Genomic DNA, 17,813 nt, shown 5'->3' on the forward strand with positions numbered 1-17,813 from the left:
AATGCTGTCAAAAAGCAAAAGGAATCGGCCATTCCCTGAGGAATGGGGAGAGCAGAATGGGCACCGAGAGCCGGGGCCGGCGTGGGTGCTCCCGCTGCCCAGAGAGCGGGAGGGAACACGGGGCAGCGGCCGGCGGGAATGGGAGCGGCCGGGAGCAGCCATGGCTGGCAGCACCGCAGCAGCCAGAGCCACGGGGGAAAGGGGCCGGGCGCAGGGTGCTGACAATGAAAACCCGATTAGACGCTCGCATTTCACGGGCAAATAACCACGGCAGCCAGCCACGCATCCCGCGGTCACGAGGCGAGGGCCGGACAGACGGAAGGACGAGGAGTGGGTGTGTGCCAGGGGGATGGGGTGAGCAGGGAGCTCTGCCTTCCAGCGGCTTCAAGGCAAAATACCTGATTCCTGCATGTAAACAGCTGGTTTCGGTTCTTTTTTTTTTTTTCTGGGTTTTTTTTTTTATAAGACCTGATTGTGGAAAAAAAAAAAAGAGCATTACCTGCAGAGCGCGGGACTCAGTAGGTAAAGACCAAGTCCGAGATGCTGGACATGAGCCAGTCCCCCGCTATCATCTCCGTCACCTCGGGCGTGCAATAGTCCGGGAACTCGAAGTGCGAGGAGCCTCCCCGCGGGAAGAGGTCGTGGTCCTTGTCGAAGACGGACCAGTCCAGGGCACCGCAGGCGGCACCGGCGGGGGCCCGCCCGGGCAGGACCCCCAGCAGCTCTTCCTCCAGCTCCTCATCAGAGGAGCTGAAGGAGGAGGGAGGGGAGCCGGCCGACATGGGAGAGGGGGACCCGCTCTCCGGGGACCTCCCCGGCTCAGGGCAGGCGGCGGCAGGGCTCAGGGGTGCGGGGGGCTCCTGGGGGCCACACTCCCCGACGGGTGCCATGTGCCAGGCGGCTGTGCCGGGCGCCGCGGGGCAGTCCTCGGCGGGCACCTCCAGAGCGGGCTCCTGCGGGGCGTCGGGCGGCTTGGCGGGCTGCCTGCGGCCGGCAGAGACGCGGCCCAGCACGGAGGGTTTGATCTTCACCGGGAGCCGCGGGCGGGATGCGCCAGCGCCCACCTTGCCCTTTTTCCGAGGCCGGTACTTGTAGTCGGGGTAGTCGGCCATGTGCTTGAGGCGCAGGCGCTCGGCCTCCTTGACAAAGGGGATCTTCTCGGAGTCGTGGAGGAGCTGCCAGCGCCGGCCCAGGCGCTTGGAGATCTCGGCGTTGTGCATGTCGGGCCACTGGTCCATGATCTTGCGGCGCTCGTGCTGCGACCACACCATGAAGGCGTTCATCGGCCGCTTGATGTGCCCGCTCGGCGTCTTGCACCAGGCGGGTTCGGCGTCGCGGGTGGGCAACGGGGCGCAGGGCTCCCGCCGAGCCTCTGCGCCCCGGCCCCGCGTGCCGCGCTGCACCATGCCGGGGCCCGGGACCCCCCCCGCGCCGCCGCCGCCGCCGCCTCCTCCTCCTCCTCCTCGCCCGCCGCCGCCTCCCCGCCCGCCGCTACGCACCGCGCCGCGCCGCCCCCATTGTGCGGAGCGGGCGGCGGCGGCGGGGCGGGGCGCAGGGGGCCGCGCCGGGGCCCGGGGGCGCACGGCGGGGGCGGCTCCGCCGGGGCGGCGGCCGCTGTGATGCTCCGGAGGGGCCCCGGGCCGGTCCGGCAGTCTCCGCCTCGGGGATGCTCCACAGCGGTCCGGCGGAGGGATGCTCCGGGATGCTCCGCACCGGCCCGGGGATGCTCGGGGATGCTCCGCACCGGCCCGGGGATGCTCGGGGATGCTCCGCACCGGCGCGGGGACGCTCGGGGATGCTCCGCACCGGCGCGGGGACGCTCGGGGATGCTCCGCACCGGCGCGGGGACGCTCCGCGCCGGCCCGGGGATGCTGCGGCTCAGGGACGCTTCGCTCCGCTCCGGGGATGCTCCGGGATGCTCCGCGCCGCCCCGGGGATGCTTCCCCGGTTAAGTCGGCGGATGCTCCGGTCGGGTGCGGTGCGGGAACGCTGCGGCGGGTCCGGGTCGGGGGGTGCGCGGGGGCGGTGCGGGCAGCCCGGGAGCCGCACGCCCCCCGGTGCCGCTCTTATAGCCGCCGCCGCCCCGCCCCCGGTAAACACCGCCGCGCCGGTTCTGTCAATGGGAGGCACCGCCCCCCCCGGCTCATTGGCCGCGGGGCGGGGGGGAATAACCGGCTCCGCCAATGGGCGCCCTCCGGAGAGGGGTTGCTGGAGAGAATGGCAGGGGGGCACGCCCCGGTACCGCCGCCGCGGCACCCCGGTAGCTGCCGGTGCCCCCCGCCTGAGCAGCACAGCACCCCCGGTGACCCCCGGTACCTTCACACGAGCCTCCCGGTACCCCGGTACCTCCCCATGCCCCCCGGTACCCGCCCGAGGATGCTGCAACTACTGCCAGTACCCGCTGCTCCTCCGGTCTGGGCACCCCGCTGGCCCCGGTGCCCCCTACACCCGCGCGTGGGCACCTCCGGGAGCCTTCACACCCCCCACGGCCCCCTGGGAGCTGCAGCCCGGCCCGGGCACGGCTCTGCCCGGCCGGGATGCTGAGCATCCCCCCGGGACGCCGCTCCCGGACCCCGCCCCTGCCGGTCCACCGGGCTCCCGGGGCGTCCACTCTCCCCGGTCCGCCCCGGCAGAGCCCCGTGCCGTCCCGCTGAGGCTTGCAGCGCTCGGCCCTCCGCGGCGTGAGAAGGCCGGTGCCTTCGTGGACGCGTCCCCCCTTGACCCGCCCCAGCGGGGTCTCCCCGGGGCTCAGCTCACGGCGGGGTGGGGAGCGGGGACGGCGGCCGCCGGGCGGGGAACGCGCTGCCCACGGGGCGGCCACGCAGCTCCCCCGGTGCCACGCGTGGGGCCTTGGCCCCCGCGGCGCGGCCCGGCCCAGCCAGGCCCCGCCCCTCCCGGCCTGGCCCCGCCCCCTCCGCGGGGCTGCGGGCGGCACCAATGGCGCGGCGGCGGCGGCCCTGTTGCCCCGGAGACCGCGGGCTGCCCGCCAGGGACCGCGCCCATTGGCTGCCGCCGCGGCGCGCGGGCCCGCCGCAGGGCGCGCGCCCATTGGCTGCGCCGCCGCCGCCAGTTGCTGTGGTAACAGGGGACCGAGCGCAGCCCGGGGCCTGCGCCGGGCACTGCGGCCTGCGCCGGGCACTGCCCTCCCGCGGGCCCGCTCCGAGCCCCTGGGCCCTGCCCACGCCACCCCGGAGCCCCGCTGCCCGGGGAACACCACACAACTCTCCACCGAGGCTGCCGCATCCCGTTGGGCCTTGTATGGGGCCTGCGGGCGGCGTTCCCGCCCGGTGTGGCCGGAGGCCATGCCCGGCAGCGGGCACCCGCCACGCAGCTCCCATATGACCCTGGTACCGTGCACCGGCTCGGCCATTCCCCCCGACTCACAAGGCTTCGCGCCCGGGGCCGGGACCGGGTCAGTGCACATTAGCACGGCAAGGCCTGGAGCGCAGAACAGCTCCGCGCGGCCGTGAGGCGGCTGCCCCGTGCCCGCTGGCACCGTGCGCCGCGGCCGCCATCCTCCTGGGCTCTCCGGGGCAGCCGGCCCTCGCCCCGCGCTGCCGCCGCGCGCTCCGCTCCCTCCCAGCCCCAGCGGGGTCCCTCTCGCAGGGCTGTCCGGTCCGGCCCAGCTCCCACCGGCGCCCAGACCCCCCGGTGGATCCCCTCCGCGGGTGGATCCCTCCCGGTGGATCCGGTCCCTCTGTCCCCGGGCTCCTGCCGTGCGGCGCCGGGGCGGAGCCGGCAGGGGGCGCCCTTCTCGCCCCTTCCCGTGAGCGCGGGCCCCGCCCGGCCTCCGTACCCGCCTGCTGTCGCCATGGAGACCGGCCCGGGGCCGGGAGGCGGGCACGCGGGGTGGGGGGGATCCCCGGGGGGCCCTGCGGTATGGGGGGTCCCTGGGGCGCCATGGCAAAGGGGGGGTCCCCGGGGGGCAGGGGGGCTCCCAATGGGACAAGGGAGCGGGCCGGGGGGTCTCCCCATAGGGGACAGCAGGAGGACTCCCCGAGGGGCGTAGGGTGGGGAGGGGGCTCCCCATGGGGCAAGGAGGATGGGGAGGGGGCTCCCCGCGGGGCAGGGGACGTAGGTGAAGATGGGGTTCATTAAGGGTACCATAGCCCGGGGGGTGTCACTGCCTCTCTGCTCTGACTTTGGACCCACGGAGGCTTGTCCGTGGGGACGGGCAGAGCTGCGGGGCTGAGCCGCCTCCCTGGGGTTACGGGTTGTCCTTCCAGAGCCTGTGCGGAGATGGATGCCCAGGGCCCGGTTCCGAGTATCACGGAGGAGTTCAAGAGAATGGTAAGTCTCTCGGTCCAGTGGGGTTTATGGCGCTTACAGCACTGTGGTTACAAAGGCAGCGTCTCTCAAACAGACCCGAGATTTGCTGCTGGTAAAGGGCTCAAAGGGACACCTGCAAGCCCCGGAGGAATTGCGGAGGGGAGTCAGAACTGTGGGTCAAGTCAGAGAGGTCTCTGCTCACAAACCTCCTTTGACTCCCCATCTTTTCTGTGCTGCTGTCGTGCTGAGTTTAGGATTACAGCAAGTGGCAGAAGACAGAAGCAGAGGAGAGGAAATCTCCAGCTCACAGATTGACTTTGCCACCGCTCACCAATGAGGACAAGAAGAAGAAAGAGGAGAAGAACAAACCAGGTTGGGAGAGATTCCCTTATGCACCGCCCTGCTGTCCATGCCCACTGATGATGCTTTTGCATTAACCCAGTGCTTTCTGCTGGGAGACGTTCAGCAAAAGCCACAAAAAGAAAATTACCCAGGGAGAAATGTTGAGAATAAAGGGGGAGAACTAGAAAAGATCAGGGAGTGCTTTGTAGGCTCGGCTCCTGGGCTGTAACTGCGAACAGCTTTTGCTGGGGCTGCAGAAGTTTTGAATTCAGTCTCTCAGTTGTTCTTTATATTTCCCTCAGCCACCTATGACAGGAGAGAGTAGATGTAAGGTGTTGAGATTGGACTGTGAAATAAGCACGGGCCTTTTTTTTGTTTCACCAGTTGCATTTACGCTGAGTAAAAAACCACCCTTGCCTTCAGCGACATCATCATCCCAAGAGAAATACAGAAGTTTTACTCAGAGGAAATTAGCCCTCAAGAAAGCTGAATTAGCTAAAACCTTGGAAGAGATCAAAATTACCACAGTACGTGCCACAGATATCCAGTGCTGGGATGTAGGTAGCAAATCCTACCCCGCTGCCTTTGTGGAGGAAATTCTAGCAGCCTGACTCACTCTTGCAAAATGGCATGTGTTTATTTATTAATACGCTGGGGGTAATTACGCTGCTCTGCTTAATGCGGCTGAAATCTAACCTTGATATTGCCTATCAAGAAAAATTAAGAGGAACCAAGAGAGAGTCCAGACTGTAGCAGTCGGAGGGATGAGATTCAGGAAATGTGACCTGTTAGAAAAGGCTGTTGGTATCAGATTTTCTCGGTCTAGCAAAGAGAAGGTTGAGGTGGAGGACATGACCACAGCTTTTTAGTAGGTGAAAGATGGTTGTAAAAGAGGCGGTGATCCTGCAGCTGGCAGTAAGGAACGTGGGAGCAGGAGTGTGCTGTGTGGGGGAAGTCAGAGTGCCTCAGCAGTGAGACTGCTGTTACCATGGGACAGGAATGTCCCGGGAAGGCAGACGATGCTAAGAAAACTTGGGGCAGGTGGGAATGGTGGAATACGCAACACTTTAATCCACAAATTCCCGTAGAATCTGACCAATCTGAAGAAAAATGCCATCGAGGAGCTGAAGCAGCGCAGTGGCCGCCTGGCAGAGATCAACTGCCGGCTGGTTAAGGACATCCAGCACACTGATGACAGCACTGCCAAGCAAGCCAGGGGCCTGCTGCAGCAGTATGAAGTATTTCAGGTGAGGCTTTAGGGTTGGCCAACAGACCCAATTCAGCAGAGTGCAGAACTTCCCATTATTCGTTAGTACTGGAGAAGGGCCAGGTTCTGCCGAGCCCTTTCACTGCACCGAGTGTGACAGGAGCATCCCCAGACGGGAGCATCCCCAGCCTGGGGGGAGCTCTCTGATGCCCAAAGATCCTGGGTGGTGCTCTTGTTTTGTGATGTTTTAAAGCTGCAACAGCACCCTGACTGTAACTGTTCCAAGCAACAGTAGTCACCCCTGTAACAGCCCAAATCCATCCCTCCATAATGTCCTTGGCTCCAGCTGGCTCCTGAAGCCACTCTGCTCCCCAGAGCAGCTCCCGTGCACAAGCTGGCACCAGCCACAGCGACGGATTCCTCTGTGCTGCTAATGCAAGCAACAGCACGGGAGAGGAAGGTCAGGGATGGTGCAGGGGGACGTGTCAGAGCTCTGTGGAATGAGCAGTGACTGGATTCCTCCCTGTGCAGACGGTGAAGGCAATGGTGCAGACCTTCAATCAGAACCAGCTGGATGCAGCAAGGGCAGAGCTCCAGGAAATGGAGGAAACAATGGAAAAGAATCTGGGAAGTGAGTTGCTCATTACTATGAAATGCAGTCTATACAACCACGTTACCTTTGCTTTCCACCTTCTTAGGTTAAAGGCACTGTGTTGATCTTATAAATGTCAAACAATTCCATTTCTGAAAATGAATCCCGTTTGCTCTGTGGGGATGACCTTCCCATCAGCCTGTCAGGAGGGAGAGAGCCCCGTGACAGCCGGCAGCCTGTGCTCAGGGGGTCGGAAGAATTGCCTCCTTGGCAGTTGTTTGCACCGTCCCGTTGGGGCAGGATCTGGTCAAGGTGGTCTGACGTGGGGTGGCCGTTCCCACTCCCCATGGGCTGTGTAATCTCTGGAGAGAGAAGGGCTCGGGCAGATGCAGGACAGACTCCTTAGCTCAGTGAAGAAGCGAAGCTCTGGAACCTCTGGCTTGAGATTTTCTGTTTTGACATTCAATCAGAGCTACAGCAGCAGCTGGATGAAGTCACATCAAAGGTACAGGTTCTCCAGGACGAGCTCAGCATCCTGCGGACCTACCCCTATCCAGAACAGGCTGTCCAGATAGCCCTTCTGCAGCGCAGCATCCAGAACCTGAAGGAGCAACAGCAGGTGCTGAGACCTCCCCTTCCCTGCAGCGTTGCCAGGGAGGAAGGAGAGGGCAGGGGAGGAAAGAACGCAATGGTTATCTTGCCTAACGCTCCTGTTGTTTCCGTGTACTGCTTCCTGCTGTCCTCAGGCGGAGATAGACAAGACAGAAGAAATGGGGAAGGCCATCTTGGAGGAATTGGAAGAGAAGGCACGGGCAGAGCAAGAGGCACTATTACAGAAAGTCGTGGAGGTTTGTGGAGTTCATGTGATGTCCCAGCAAGGGGAATCAGTTTCTGGGAGCTGGGAGACAAGGCAGGGGCTGCCACACATTGCCCGTTAGCAATAACATGGTGCAGCCAGTGCCCAAAGAGTAACAGAGCATCGCTGCTCCCCTCCTGATGCCGTACTGGAGCTGTTCGTCAGGCTGGGAGGGTGCATGAGAAGCACTTCTGAGTTGCTGCTGTAGTCTGATGTGTTGAAATATTCTCAGACTCGTTCCTGAGAGTTTGCTGCGTGGAGGTGAGTGCACTGACTCAACATTCACCCTGCTTTTATGGTCCCTGTTTTATTACATTATTTAGGTAGCTGCTTCACTAGTTGGCTGTTACACCGCTGTGGCAGTGCGCATATGTTTGTAATAAATTCATGAGAAAATTCAACTATATGCAGCACTACAGAGCAGGGACTGCTGTCATTCTTCCCAAAATAGGAGGAACTCCTGTTGCACAGTTCCTGCTCGCATGATGTGCTTAGCACTTCTTCTGGGTTAGCAGCTTGAGAGCACTAAGAAAATATTAATTACTGACTCCATTTACAGCCTGCTCTGATGTAGACCTGCTGTGCCCTCTTACAGGTGAATCCGTAAGCACAGGTGATATAAGTAACCCAAGCAATATTAATAAGCTTTCCCTGGGAAACTGAACTGGATCTCTTGAGTTCCTCAGTCTTGTTCCATGATCAGCACAACGTGATCTCAATGACAGGCTCTTTCTAGAGCCAGAACCCAAACCTTATGCGAGCAGAAATTATTTTCTTGAAGAGTGACGCATCTGGGCACGGCCAGCATTGGCGCCTGGCAGTGGCGGGGTTTCATGCTGGTGGTTACTGTGGAGTTTCTTCAGCTGATTTTCTTCTCTTCACCCACACAGGAGGTGTTGCTGCACCAGGATGGCCTGAAGCAGATGGTGATAAACAATCACGTTCTGCGACGTGAAATACTGAGGCAAAGGGAGGTGAGCGAGCTGGGGAAGAACAGCACAGTGCAGCAGAGCCAGCCATCCTCAGCCCTTGCCCTTCGTGAGGATTTTGTCTGCCTTAGTGGGGTACATTGCCTTCCATTTCCACTGGAGTCAGTGGGCTGTTAGGACATCCTGAGGACGAGCAGTCCAGCAGGTATTTCAGGAAGCTTGTTAGGGGCTTACTTGCACGAGGGATGTTTTCTAGCTCTGCTGTTTGCAAAATCTCTAAAGCTTTAATTCCTGCTTCTCTTGCAAAGTAAAGAACTCTTAGAAATGTCATTCATTCAGATTATTAAGGACCTGGAAGAGGAGATCGGTGAGCTGAAGAGAAGCATCCAGACACTCCGCCAGAGTGCAAGAGAGCCAAGAGAGCTGATCTTTGCTGACGTTCTTCTCCGCAGACCGAAGTAAGGCTGGTCAGTGGGCGTGCACAGCCCTTTCTCTGTGGCCTTGGGTGGCAGAGTCTTTGGCACTGGGTGCTAATAACCTTACCCCATCCTTTCCACAGACATCACTGTTAAACCTACGCCCAGCCTGGGGTATAAACCCACAGTTGTGTTGGGTTCTGCTTGGGAAGGCGGTTGCAGGGTCTAGTGGTCTTGCCTAAGAGCAGCTAGGAACTGGCCACAACTCTGATGTGCTGATGTGCTGTCAGCCGTGGTCACATCACATCTCTCTTCTGGGCTTCCCTTTGTGTAGCCTGCAAGCGCAGATTATTAGTGGCTGCAGCCGGGGACAGTCAGGGCCAGCAGAGCTTTTCAAGGCCTTTGTGCCTACACTGACTCTTACTTTATTGTTGTTTTCACTTTGTGGTTGGGAAACAAAACTGAGGGAAGGGGCAGGCTCCTGAGGAGCATCCCTGTCTGGGCAGGTCTTGCCCATCCAGAGCCGCCTTGCTGGTTGTGTGAAATGGCACCAGCGCTCTGGGAGAACAAAGACGGGCAGCCATTTCCCTCATAGGTAAAAAAATGCGTTGGCGACACTGGCTGGCAGCAAAAAGGCAAAACGTTGTTATCTTTCTCACTGCTCTTTCCCTGCCCCAGTTCACTGGTAGCTGATTACTTCCTGAGTGGAGGTTGTGGGTAATCCCCACTCCTGCTTACCAGTGTGCTCTGTGCTGATACTGGATATAAGAATTACAAAGTGTAAGGTGAATCCTCAGTTAGCATTGATGGGGAGAAGGCCCTGCTAGCTCGATCACAGGAATACTGGGCTCTCCTATCCAGGGACAGGCTGGCCCAGTCTAGGCTGAAGCGTACCAACAGCCAGCTGTGACAAGGTATTTTCCACCAAACCCACGGCAGGCTGAAGGTGTAACGCTGCCCCTTGTCCCGTGGCAGCGTGGTCCTGCACAGGACAGGGCAAATCACAAAACCACAAATGATTTAGAGCTGCTGAGGTGCCTCGGCTTTCTGTGCTCTCCGCTGACCCGGGGTGCAAACCTGAGAAAAAATGGGTCAAATGTGTTTAAATCTCGAGTATGCTGTAGCCTGAAACCCGTAGTTGTGTGCAGAACAGCGTGCATATGCGCGTTTATTTACAGCAACTGCTGATACAAATTGTTCTTGGCACAGAGACGTCTGTTAACGGAGTCACTCCTTCCCAGCGGGTCCCGCCGCTGCAGGTGCAGGGCAGCCCCTCAGTTCCTCTGCACCTCAGGTGTACGTGGGCGTTATTTGGCATGAAAATATCATCCCTTGGGATGAGCAGATGCTCGCCCAGCAAAGCGGTGGTGGTGCGGGCGACAAGAGGGGCTGGATCTCCTGCTCCAGGGCCTGGGTATTAGCTGGAAGCCAGGTATGGCTGCAGTGCTGCGGAGGCATGAGCCGAAGCAGGAGGAAAGCCTGGAACGTGTCAGGAGACCCCGGGGGGAGGCAAGCGGCTGCGTGATGGATTAGTGCAACTTAATTTTTTTTCCGATAAAAAAATGATAAAAAAGGAGAATTAATTAGCCTCGACAGCTGGTGGGGCTGGGGTTACTGAGGGTGGCTGGGAGAAGAGTTAAAAATAGCAGGAAGGCCCAAGTGGAAAGTTTCTGTAACATCACAAGTCAGGCATTTGGTGCTTACCCGCCCTGACAGGCGGGAGCCCGTGCCAGAGCCCTCTCCGCCATCCCTCAGCCCTTTCCCACTGACCTCCCTGCAACTTTTCACACGACTTCACCAGCCGGTCGTTTTTTCTAATTAACCCTTTGGTTCCAGACACTGGGTATGCTTCTTGAAAGAGCAAAATCAGGCACGAGCTGCACTCAGCCTGGAAGTGTAAGGGTGTGTAGGTGCCCCGGACTCCTTGGCCCTCCTTGGGTCCCCATGTGGAGCCCGGAGGAGCTGTAACCCCCTGCATGCCCATTCCCATCTGCATTTCAGTTTCCCCTTGTTAAAAATCCTCTTGCTCCAAGGGGCCCTGTGTGGATTTCACCAGCAGCTTCGAGCCCTGCGCCGGAGGCACTCTGGACGCACAGTTTGTCCTGGACTGAGACGGAGATGGATGAGCACAGCTCTGAGCAAGCCCAGCTCGCTGTGCTTGTCCTCTCTCTGCGAGAAAGCAGATGTACCTGGCTGCTCCGACGGGCTTTCTCTGCTTCTGTTTGTCTTTCGGGATTGACAGCGAGGGGCGGCTAATTTCATTCCTTCTCCCTCTTGGAGCCCCAGGGGTTACATCTGGCTCTGCCTCTGAGGGAAGGCCAGCGAGCACCGAGCCTGCCTTGCAGAGGGCTCGGTTGCAAGCCCAGTCTAAGGCAGGGCCGTGGAGCAGGGCTCAGGCTGGGAGCCGATTTCTTTTGTAGGCAGAGTGGTTCGTGGCTGGGGTAGACCATGAAGGGTGAGCCGAAAAGCAAAATAGTGCTGGGGTGAGCTGGAGGTTGGGCTGGGCTCTGCTGCATGCTGAACAGAGGCTGTGCACAACAACCCTTATCTGGTTTGAAAGGGTTTTTCCCCTGCTCCCCCAGCTGCTTTCTTTGTCCTGTGTCCCAGAACAAGCGTCTGGTCTCTCCCCACTGAAAACCAGTCCCAGACCCTGGGGATGCAGAGGAGGTGGCACAGCTAACACAAGGCAGGCTTCCCTCCACCCACCTCGTGCCCTCTGATGATGGGGCTGCCGTGCAGGGGACAGGACGCCTCCGAGCTCTGGGTGGGCTGCACAGAGCATCCGAGCAGTCACCCACCTCCCGCCCTGGCCACGCAGGAGCTTCTCCTCCTCCTCGCACCGAACCAGCCGAAGCACGGCGGCTTATTCCCGCTCTTTGCTTTGCCCCTCCTAACTCTCCTCTCTTGCTCAGGTGCACGCCAGATACCGAGGTGGTCCTCAGCATCCCTGCCGAGGAGACGCCGCTCACCTGACGCTCGGCCAGGCCCCTCGCCCAGCGCACGGCGCGGCCGGGCTCAGATGAGGTGCCGAGCTGCAAAGCCCCTTCTTTGCCGTCAGCACTTCTCCATCCCAGCCCTGCTCAGCCGCCTTGGGGACTCACTGATGTGGTTATACGGCGCAGTAAAGGTGTTACCGTCATTCCTGGCCCGTGTGGGCTGTGCTGCGCTCGCGGGCTGCCGTCCCTTGGACGGAGCACGGGGCGAGCCCTGCGACCACGGCTCCCGGGCAGGCAGCGCCAGCCCTCCCGCACTTGCCGCCTGACCTGTCCTTTTCGCGGTAACGTCGGAGGGGTTGAATCCGAAAGGGGCCTCCCCGATGCTGTGCTCTGACCGTGAGGAGTGTCCTGGGACCGGCCCTGGTGCCATGAGGCTCTGCCAGCGCATCCCAGCGTGGGCCGGGCTGGTGTCCCAGCGCAGGGTCAGGCCAGTGCCCGCGCAGGGCTGGTGCTGGGGTCGTTTGGTGCCAGCGGTGCCGCAGCGCCCGCACGGGTCTGGGCCAACCGACAGGTTCAAAGAAAACCAGCTCCTGTTCTCGCCCGTGCCGAGCGAGCCTCTGGCTGCGCTTTCCATCACCGGCTCTTGGCGACGGCGCTGTGGCCGAGCAGGGGCCGAGCAGGGCGCCGAGGTCCCGGCAAAGCACAGCCCCACCGGGCACCGGCACCGGGCAGGACCGGCCCGGGCTCAGCTCGCTCCTTACTTGGTGAAGCGGCAGAACCGCACGCTGCCCCATGCCGCTGCGAGATGGAGCCGTGGGGAGCACGGCCGTGGGGCTCGGGGGACTGGGGGGACCCTGCCCCACGCAGGAGGAGAGCATGGCGGAGCCCCCACCCGCGGCAGCGCATCCCGCAGCGGCGCGGCCGGGACGTCCCGGTGCGACCCGCCATCCCGCCGTGCTGTCCCCCGGGACCGAGGGGACGCGCCCCGGGGAACTCGCCGTGCCTCGGCACCGGCAGCCCCGCGGGGACCTCAGGGACCGGACAGGGCGGCCGGGGCCGGGGCCGGTGCGGGCGGGGGTGTGTCCGGCGGGGGAGGGACCGGGCGCGGCGAGGGGCTCCTCCTCCCGGGGTTTAAAGCCCGGGCCGGGCGGTGGCGAGCCTGTCCCGGGGAAAGTTGTGGCCGGGCACCGGCACCAGGAGCGGCACCGGGAGCGGCGCGGCCGGGGGCCGCAGGCCGCAGGCAGCCGGGGCCCCTCGGGGCGGCCTGTCCCAGCCCCGCTGCCCTCGGTGCCGCAGATGACCCTGAACACGCAGCGCGGGAGCAAGAGCCCGCTGCGGAGGAGGGCCAGCACCCCTCTCCCGCGGCCGGGGGTGCCGGGTGCCACGCCGCGGGGCGAGCCCTGCCACCCCCAGCTTGGCCATTCCGCGTCCGAGCCGGGTGGCCGGGCCGCAGCCCCCCGGGGCAGCTGGTCCTCTGACTCCTCGGGCTCCTCGGGCTCCTGGGAGCCCCTGTACCGCGTGGTGCTGCTGGGCGACCCCGGCGTGGGCAAGACCAGCCTGGTCAACCTCTTTGCCGGCGTCCAGGAGCGGGACCTGCTGGAGCAGCACGGAGGTGGGTGCCTGGTGGGGGCTGGTTGGGGCCCGCCTGCAGCGGGGTCACCCACCGCGGGGCCCGGAGGAGGTGGCGGAGAGGCAGCGCGTCTCCGGGCTGCATGTGCAGCCCCGTGATGGGAAAAACCCGTGTGTGAGGCTGAGAGGAGCCCGGCGCTGGGGCCGAGTCTGCGGCCTGGGCAGTGCGGCGCCAACCGGGCTCTCCCGGCGTCTTGCAGAGGCCGCGTACGAGCGCACGCTGTCCGTGGATGGCGAGGAGACCACGCTGCTGGTGATGGACACCTGGGAGCCGGAGCAGCGGGTACAGCGGGGCTGGGGCTGGGCGCTGCGGGGAGCCCGTGCTGCCACGGGGCTGGGTGAGCTGGGACGTTGTACGGGCACGGCCGCTGCTTCGGGGCCTCTGAGTGCCGCAAAGGTCTCCCTGGGGCTTCCCTGGCCGCGTCCAGGGCTCACTGCTGCCCTCGCTGCAGAAGACAGGGGCTGGGGTCACATCTCTGACCGGCCCTTTGCCCGCCTTTCCCCGGCATGGGAGGCTGCCCACCGTGTTCTCGCCGGCGGGGGCTCTCGTGGCGAGGAACCGCGAGCGCAGGAGCAGCGGTGTGGGCACAAGGTGCCCCTCACACGAGGGGGGGGGGGGAGAGAAGGGGCTGTGGGGAAGGAGTGTGGTGCGAGCCTGCTTCGAAATGCATGGAAAAGGTTTGGGAATGGGGCTGAAGGAGCCGACTGGGCAAATCCACATGAGATGGTGCCGCCAGCCAGGACACGTGCTTCAGCAGGCAGAGCAGTGGCCCTGAGAGCCTGGCATGGGGCATTCCTTCCGCTCAGCGCATGGAGGCATCTCCTGGGCAGAAATGCCAGCGCCACTGTCGCTGCCTCCCTCGAAACGCCCCTTTGCCTCCCTCCGTGCTGGGGCCCGGTATTCCTGCCCGTGCCACCGGGCAGCGACCAGGGATGGAGCCGGTGCCCGGGCTGTGCACATGGGCACAGCACCCGCGTGGGCTGGGGCTGCATTTTGCACGTGCGGCTGCACTGTCCAGAGATGTCCCAGCACCATAACGCCCCGACAGCGGCCCTTTGTTTCCACTATTGCTTAATCCTGCCCTGCCCGGCAGAGACCGGTGCCCGGTTCACATGGCCTGGCCCCCGAAGCCAAGCTGAGCCCACAGCTTCAATTTGTTTCTGATAGAGGAGGAAACTCTCAAAACACCCCCTAAAATCAGGAGCTTTCTGCATTTTATTAATGGGGCCACATGTCTGCTCCCCACCATGTGGGGGCTGGTGGGGTGCGCTGGCAGGTCCCATGGGTGCCGGGGTGCTCTGCTGTCCCCCGGCAGCGGTCAGGGCTGCCAGCAGCCCCTGCAGAGCAGTGACATCTCGTTCCCCATGCGATGGCAGGGCGAGGAGAGCTGGCGCCGCAGCCAGTGCCTGCAGGTGGGGAACGCCTACGTCATCGTCTACTCCATCACCGACCGGAGCAGCTTTGAGAGCGCCTCGGAGCTGCGCATCCAGCTGCGCCGCGCGCGGCAGGCCGAGGACATCCCCATCATCCTGGTGGGGAACAAAACCGACCTGGTGCGGTGCCGTGAGGTTTCCGTCGAAGGTGAGCGGTGTGGGGGGTCTGGCTGGTGGGGACCCCCGCGGGGGGCCCTGCGCCCGGGCTCCCTGCCCAGCTGCTTCCCCCATGTCTGTCCCCTTGTCCCTGGATGTGCAGCTGCTGTCCCGCATGGGGCAGCGCCCGTCCCCCAGCGCCCAGGGTGCCAGTGGGGCCGTGCCCCCTCCCTGCCCTTCCCTTGCAGAGGGCCGTGCATGCGCCGTGGTGTTCGACTGCAAGTTCATCGAGACATCGGCGGCTCTGCAGCACAACGTGGCCGAGCTCTTCGAGGGGGTGGTGCGGCAGATCCGCCTGCGCCGCGGGGGCAAGGAGTCCCGTGCGCGCCCCGCGCCCCGCCAGAAGCGCAAGGAGAGCCTCACTAAGAGAGCCCGGCGCTTCCTCGACAGGCTGGTAGCCAGGAACAGCAGCAAAGTAGCCCTCAAAGTCCGCTCCAAGTCCTGCCACGACCTGTCCGTGCTCTGAGAGCCGCCGCCTTCCCGTCCCTCCGCACACGCAGGCTGGGACTCTCCTCTCTGCCAGCAGTGTGGCCGGCGGCTCCGCAGAGAGCCCAGACAGGGCTGGAGCGATGCTGAGGATGTGGAGCTGTTTTAACCGGTGCTGAGGGATGCCCGGGGTGCTCTGGATCCGGCTGCTTCCCCTCCAGGAGGGGGGACAAGAGGGGCAGGGTCCCCTGGGCTGCACCCGTGGGAGCAGAGGTGGGACGGGCACCTGCGCTTGGGGCAGTGGGATCCTGGATTACAGATGCTCCTGGGGAGCCGGGGGTGAGGGGTGGCCGTGCCCCGCTGCAGGGCTGCCTGCAGGGCTGGAGCCGCGAGCGTGGCAGGTCCCGCTCGTGGTGCCCATCCTGGCAGGGCAGCAGGGACTGGTGAGGGCTCCATAGCAGTGTCCACCTCAAGGACATCCTGGAGCCTGGCCGGGGAGAGGGGCCGGAGGAGCACCAGCAGCATCACCTGGCACCCCCGGCCTCTCTGCACCAGGGCTTTGTGCCACGTCTCCCTGGCACCAGTGTTTCTCGGACTGAATTTTTTGTGCTCTCTCTGTGCTGGTGCAATAGGGAAAACCCTCGATCTGCAGAATAAACCGTATCAGGGAGGTGCTGGTCTCTGCTGGGTCCCTGCCATGGGGAGCTGCGTCCCGGAGCCGTGTGGCCAGATTCAAGCCCAGTTCCTTTCCGGCAGCTGGGGCAGAGGACCTGCCTGCTGCTCCAGGCAGGCCTTGGCGGGCTCCATCTTCACCAGCTGAAACATCTTGGGGCAGGGAGAGCCTCCGTCCAGGGCTTCCTTTGTCCGCCCTTGGTGGGAGTCCTGATTCCTCACCCGGTGGTTGCAGCGTCGTCCCCTGTGATGGTAGACCTGCGACCTGCACCTCCCGGGTCCTGGTCGGCTCTGGAAAAGCCCCTGGGAAGGGCTTTCAAGCACGTCTCAAGCCCCTGAGCACCGTGGGAGCCGCAGCCTGGGCAGGGAGCCGGGCACTCGGTGGCTCCTGGTGCCCCGGGAAGGGGCAGGGAGGCAGGAACCGAGCAGCGTGGCACCGGCTGCAGCGTGGCACAGCCCGGGAAGGACGTGCTTGGCTGCAGCAAGCAGCGAGTGACCCCGGGCACCCGAGGAGGCGATGCTGGAGCCGCGTGGGCTCTGCCGGTTGTTTTTAGGCTGCGCTGCCGGCAAGCAGCCGGGACACTGCGGGGTAGCCTGCTCAGCGGCCCCGGGCCCAGGGCCAGGGAGGATCAGCAGTGCCCTCCCTCCCCGGGTCAGGTCGGGAGTTTCCACTCGCTGTGAGGCTCGAGCGTGGGGAGCCGCTGGCTGTGGCCAGCACGGTGCAGCCAGAGAGGGGGGTCACTGGTGCAAAGGGGACACTGGGATGGGGCAGCACCCTGTCCCTGTGGGAAACCAGTCTCTCCATAGGCGCAAACCCCAGTGAGGGTTCTCCCTGCCGGCTCTGTCCCCAGGACCAGGGAAGCCCGCTCAGGTTTTTCTCGGTGCTGCTCGGTGCCGCCCTGAACCATTGGTGACTGCAGCATCGCTGCTCTCTCCTTGCTCTGCAGCTCTGGCTCCGGCTGCTCTGCCGGGGCCCTGCCCTGCAGCTCCCCCGCACCCCGGTTCCTGGTGCTGCTGGACACGATGCTGCGGTTCACACAGCATCAGCCACACCGGGGCCGGGGGCTGCACACCAGGGACAGGGGCTCCTTGCTGCTGCCGGTCCCTCCCGCAGCTGCAGCCGGCGTTTCCCTGCGGCAGGAGGCGGGGGGGCCACGGGATGGAAAGTTGGCAGCCGGCAGAGAGGGGAGTGGAAAGAATGAGCTCAAACCCAGAAAAATGCGGCCGCGCTGGAGGGTGGGAGGAGAGGCCAAGGGGGGCCACAGCGAGGCACTGGGAAAGGAAGGAAGGAAGGAAGGAGGAGGCGCTGGCGGGGGGCCGGGGGCTGCCTGCAGCCCCCAGCTGGGCCCACACCTGGGGCAGGTATTGCTGGGGCTCGGCGGCCCCAGCCCCTCCAGCAAGTGCCCTCGGGGCCGTCCCAGTGCCCTCCGTCCCTGGATGGCCATCGGCCCCAGTGCGATCTCCCCCAGTCCCACCTGCTCCCCAGCACCATTTGCCCCTGTGCCACCCCCCCCAGTGCCATCCCCCCAGTGCCACCGGTCCCCTGGGACAAGGGACCGCGCTGGCTGCTGGCTGGCACGCGGCCGCGCTGGGACACCAGCCCCGCGGGCTGCCCCAGCCCTCCCCGCCCACCGGCCCTGCTCGAACGGGCTGCGGAGACGCAACTATTTTTTGCTCGATTTCCTCAGTCCGAGCACAAGGACATCCCAGCCGCTGCGGCAAAACCCGCTCCCACCCGGCCAACAGCGCCGCGCAGAGCCCCGAGCCCCGGTGCCGAGCCAGATCCCGGCCCGGGGCCAACACCGGTGGGTGCCACAGCCGGACTCTGGGGACATGGAGGTGGACGGTGGTCTGACCACTGCCCGCTCCTCCTCACCCGTCTCCCCAGTCCCCCCATCCACTGCCAGCTCCGGGGGGGCCGGAGCAGCTGCCCCGACGTGCGGGGGTTC

At 63.8% G+C, this 17,813-nt stretch overlaps 3 protein-coding genes across 4 annotated transcripts; 2 read left to right on the top strand and 1 right to left on the bottom strand.

Moving 5' to 3' along the window:
- On the bottom strand, window positions 1-1,406 carry SOX12 (SRY-box transcription factor 12). The gene has a single exon (XM_075166121.1). The coding sequence runs from the start codon at window positions 1,404-1,406 to the stop codon at window positions 516-518; it is 891 nt and encodes a 296-aa protein (XP_075022222.1). The 3' UTR covers window positions 1-515.
- Window positions 1,407-3,794: 2,388 nt separating this feature from the next.
- C17H20orf96 (chromosome 17 C20orf96 homolog) lies at window positions 3,795-11,749 on the top strand. 2 transcript variants are annotated; one of them, XR_012676224.1, is made up of 10 exons: window positions 3,795-4,290; window positions 4,524-4,641; window positions 4,996-5,138; window positions 5,700-5,858; window positions 6,350-6,449; window positions 6,881-7,029; window positions 7,157-7,258; window positions 8,157-8,400; window positions 8,535-8,653; window positions 11,524-11,748. XR_012676224.1 is itself a non-coding variant. In XM_075166123.1 (10 exons), exons 1-10 carry the CDS (start codon window positions 4,240-4,242, stop codon window positions 11,582-11,584), a joined length of 1,086 nt encoding a protein of 361 aa, XP_075022224.1. In that variant the 5' UTR covers window positions 4,233-4,239; the 3' UTR covers window positions 11,585-11,749. The 2 variants fall into 2 exon arrangements, 1 of the variants encoding a protein (XP_075022224.1); XM_075166123.1 differs by having other exon boundaries at window positions 4,233-4,290; window positions 8,157-8,240; window positions 11,524-11,749.
- Window positions 11,750-12,730: 981 nt separating this feature from the next.
- REM1 (RRAD and GEM like GTPase 1) lies at window positions 12,731-15,865 on the top strand. Its single transcript, XM_075166124.1, has 4 exons — window positions 12,731-13,159; window positions 13,377-13,459; window positions 14,554-14,758; window positions 14,955-15,865. Exons 1-4 carry the CDS (start codon window positions 12,844-12,846, stop codon window positions 15,230-15,232), a joined length of 882 nt encoding a protein of 293 aa, XP_075022225.1. The 5' UTR covers window positions 12,731-12,843; the 3' UTR covers window positions 15,233-15,865.
- The last annotated feature ends 1,948 nt before the right edge of the window (window positions 15,866-17,813 follow it).

Source organism: Calonectris borealis, chromosome 17 (assembly GCF_964195595.1).
Source record: "Calonectris borealis chromosome 17, bCalBor7.hap1.2, whole genome shotgun sequence".
Lineage (NCBI taxonomy): Eukaryota > Metazoa > Chordata > Aves > Procellariiformes > Procellariidae > Calonectris > Calonectris borealis.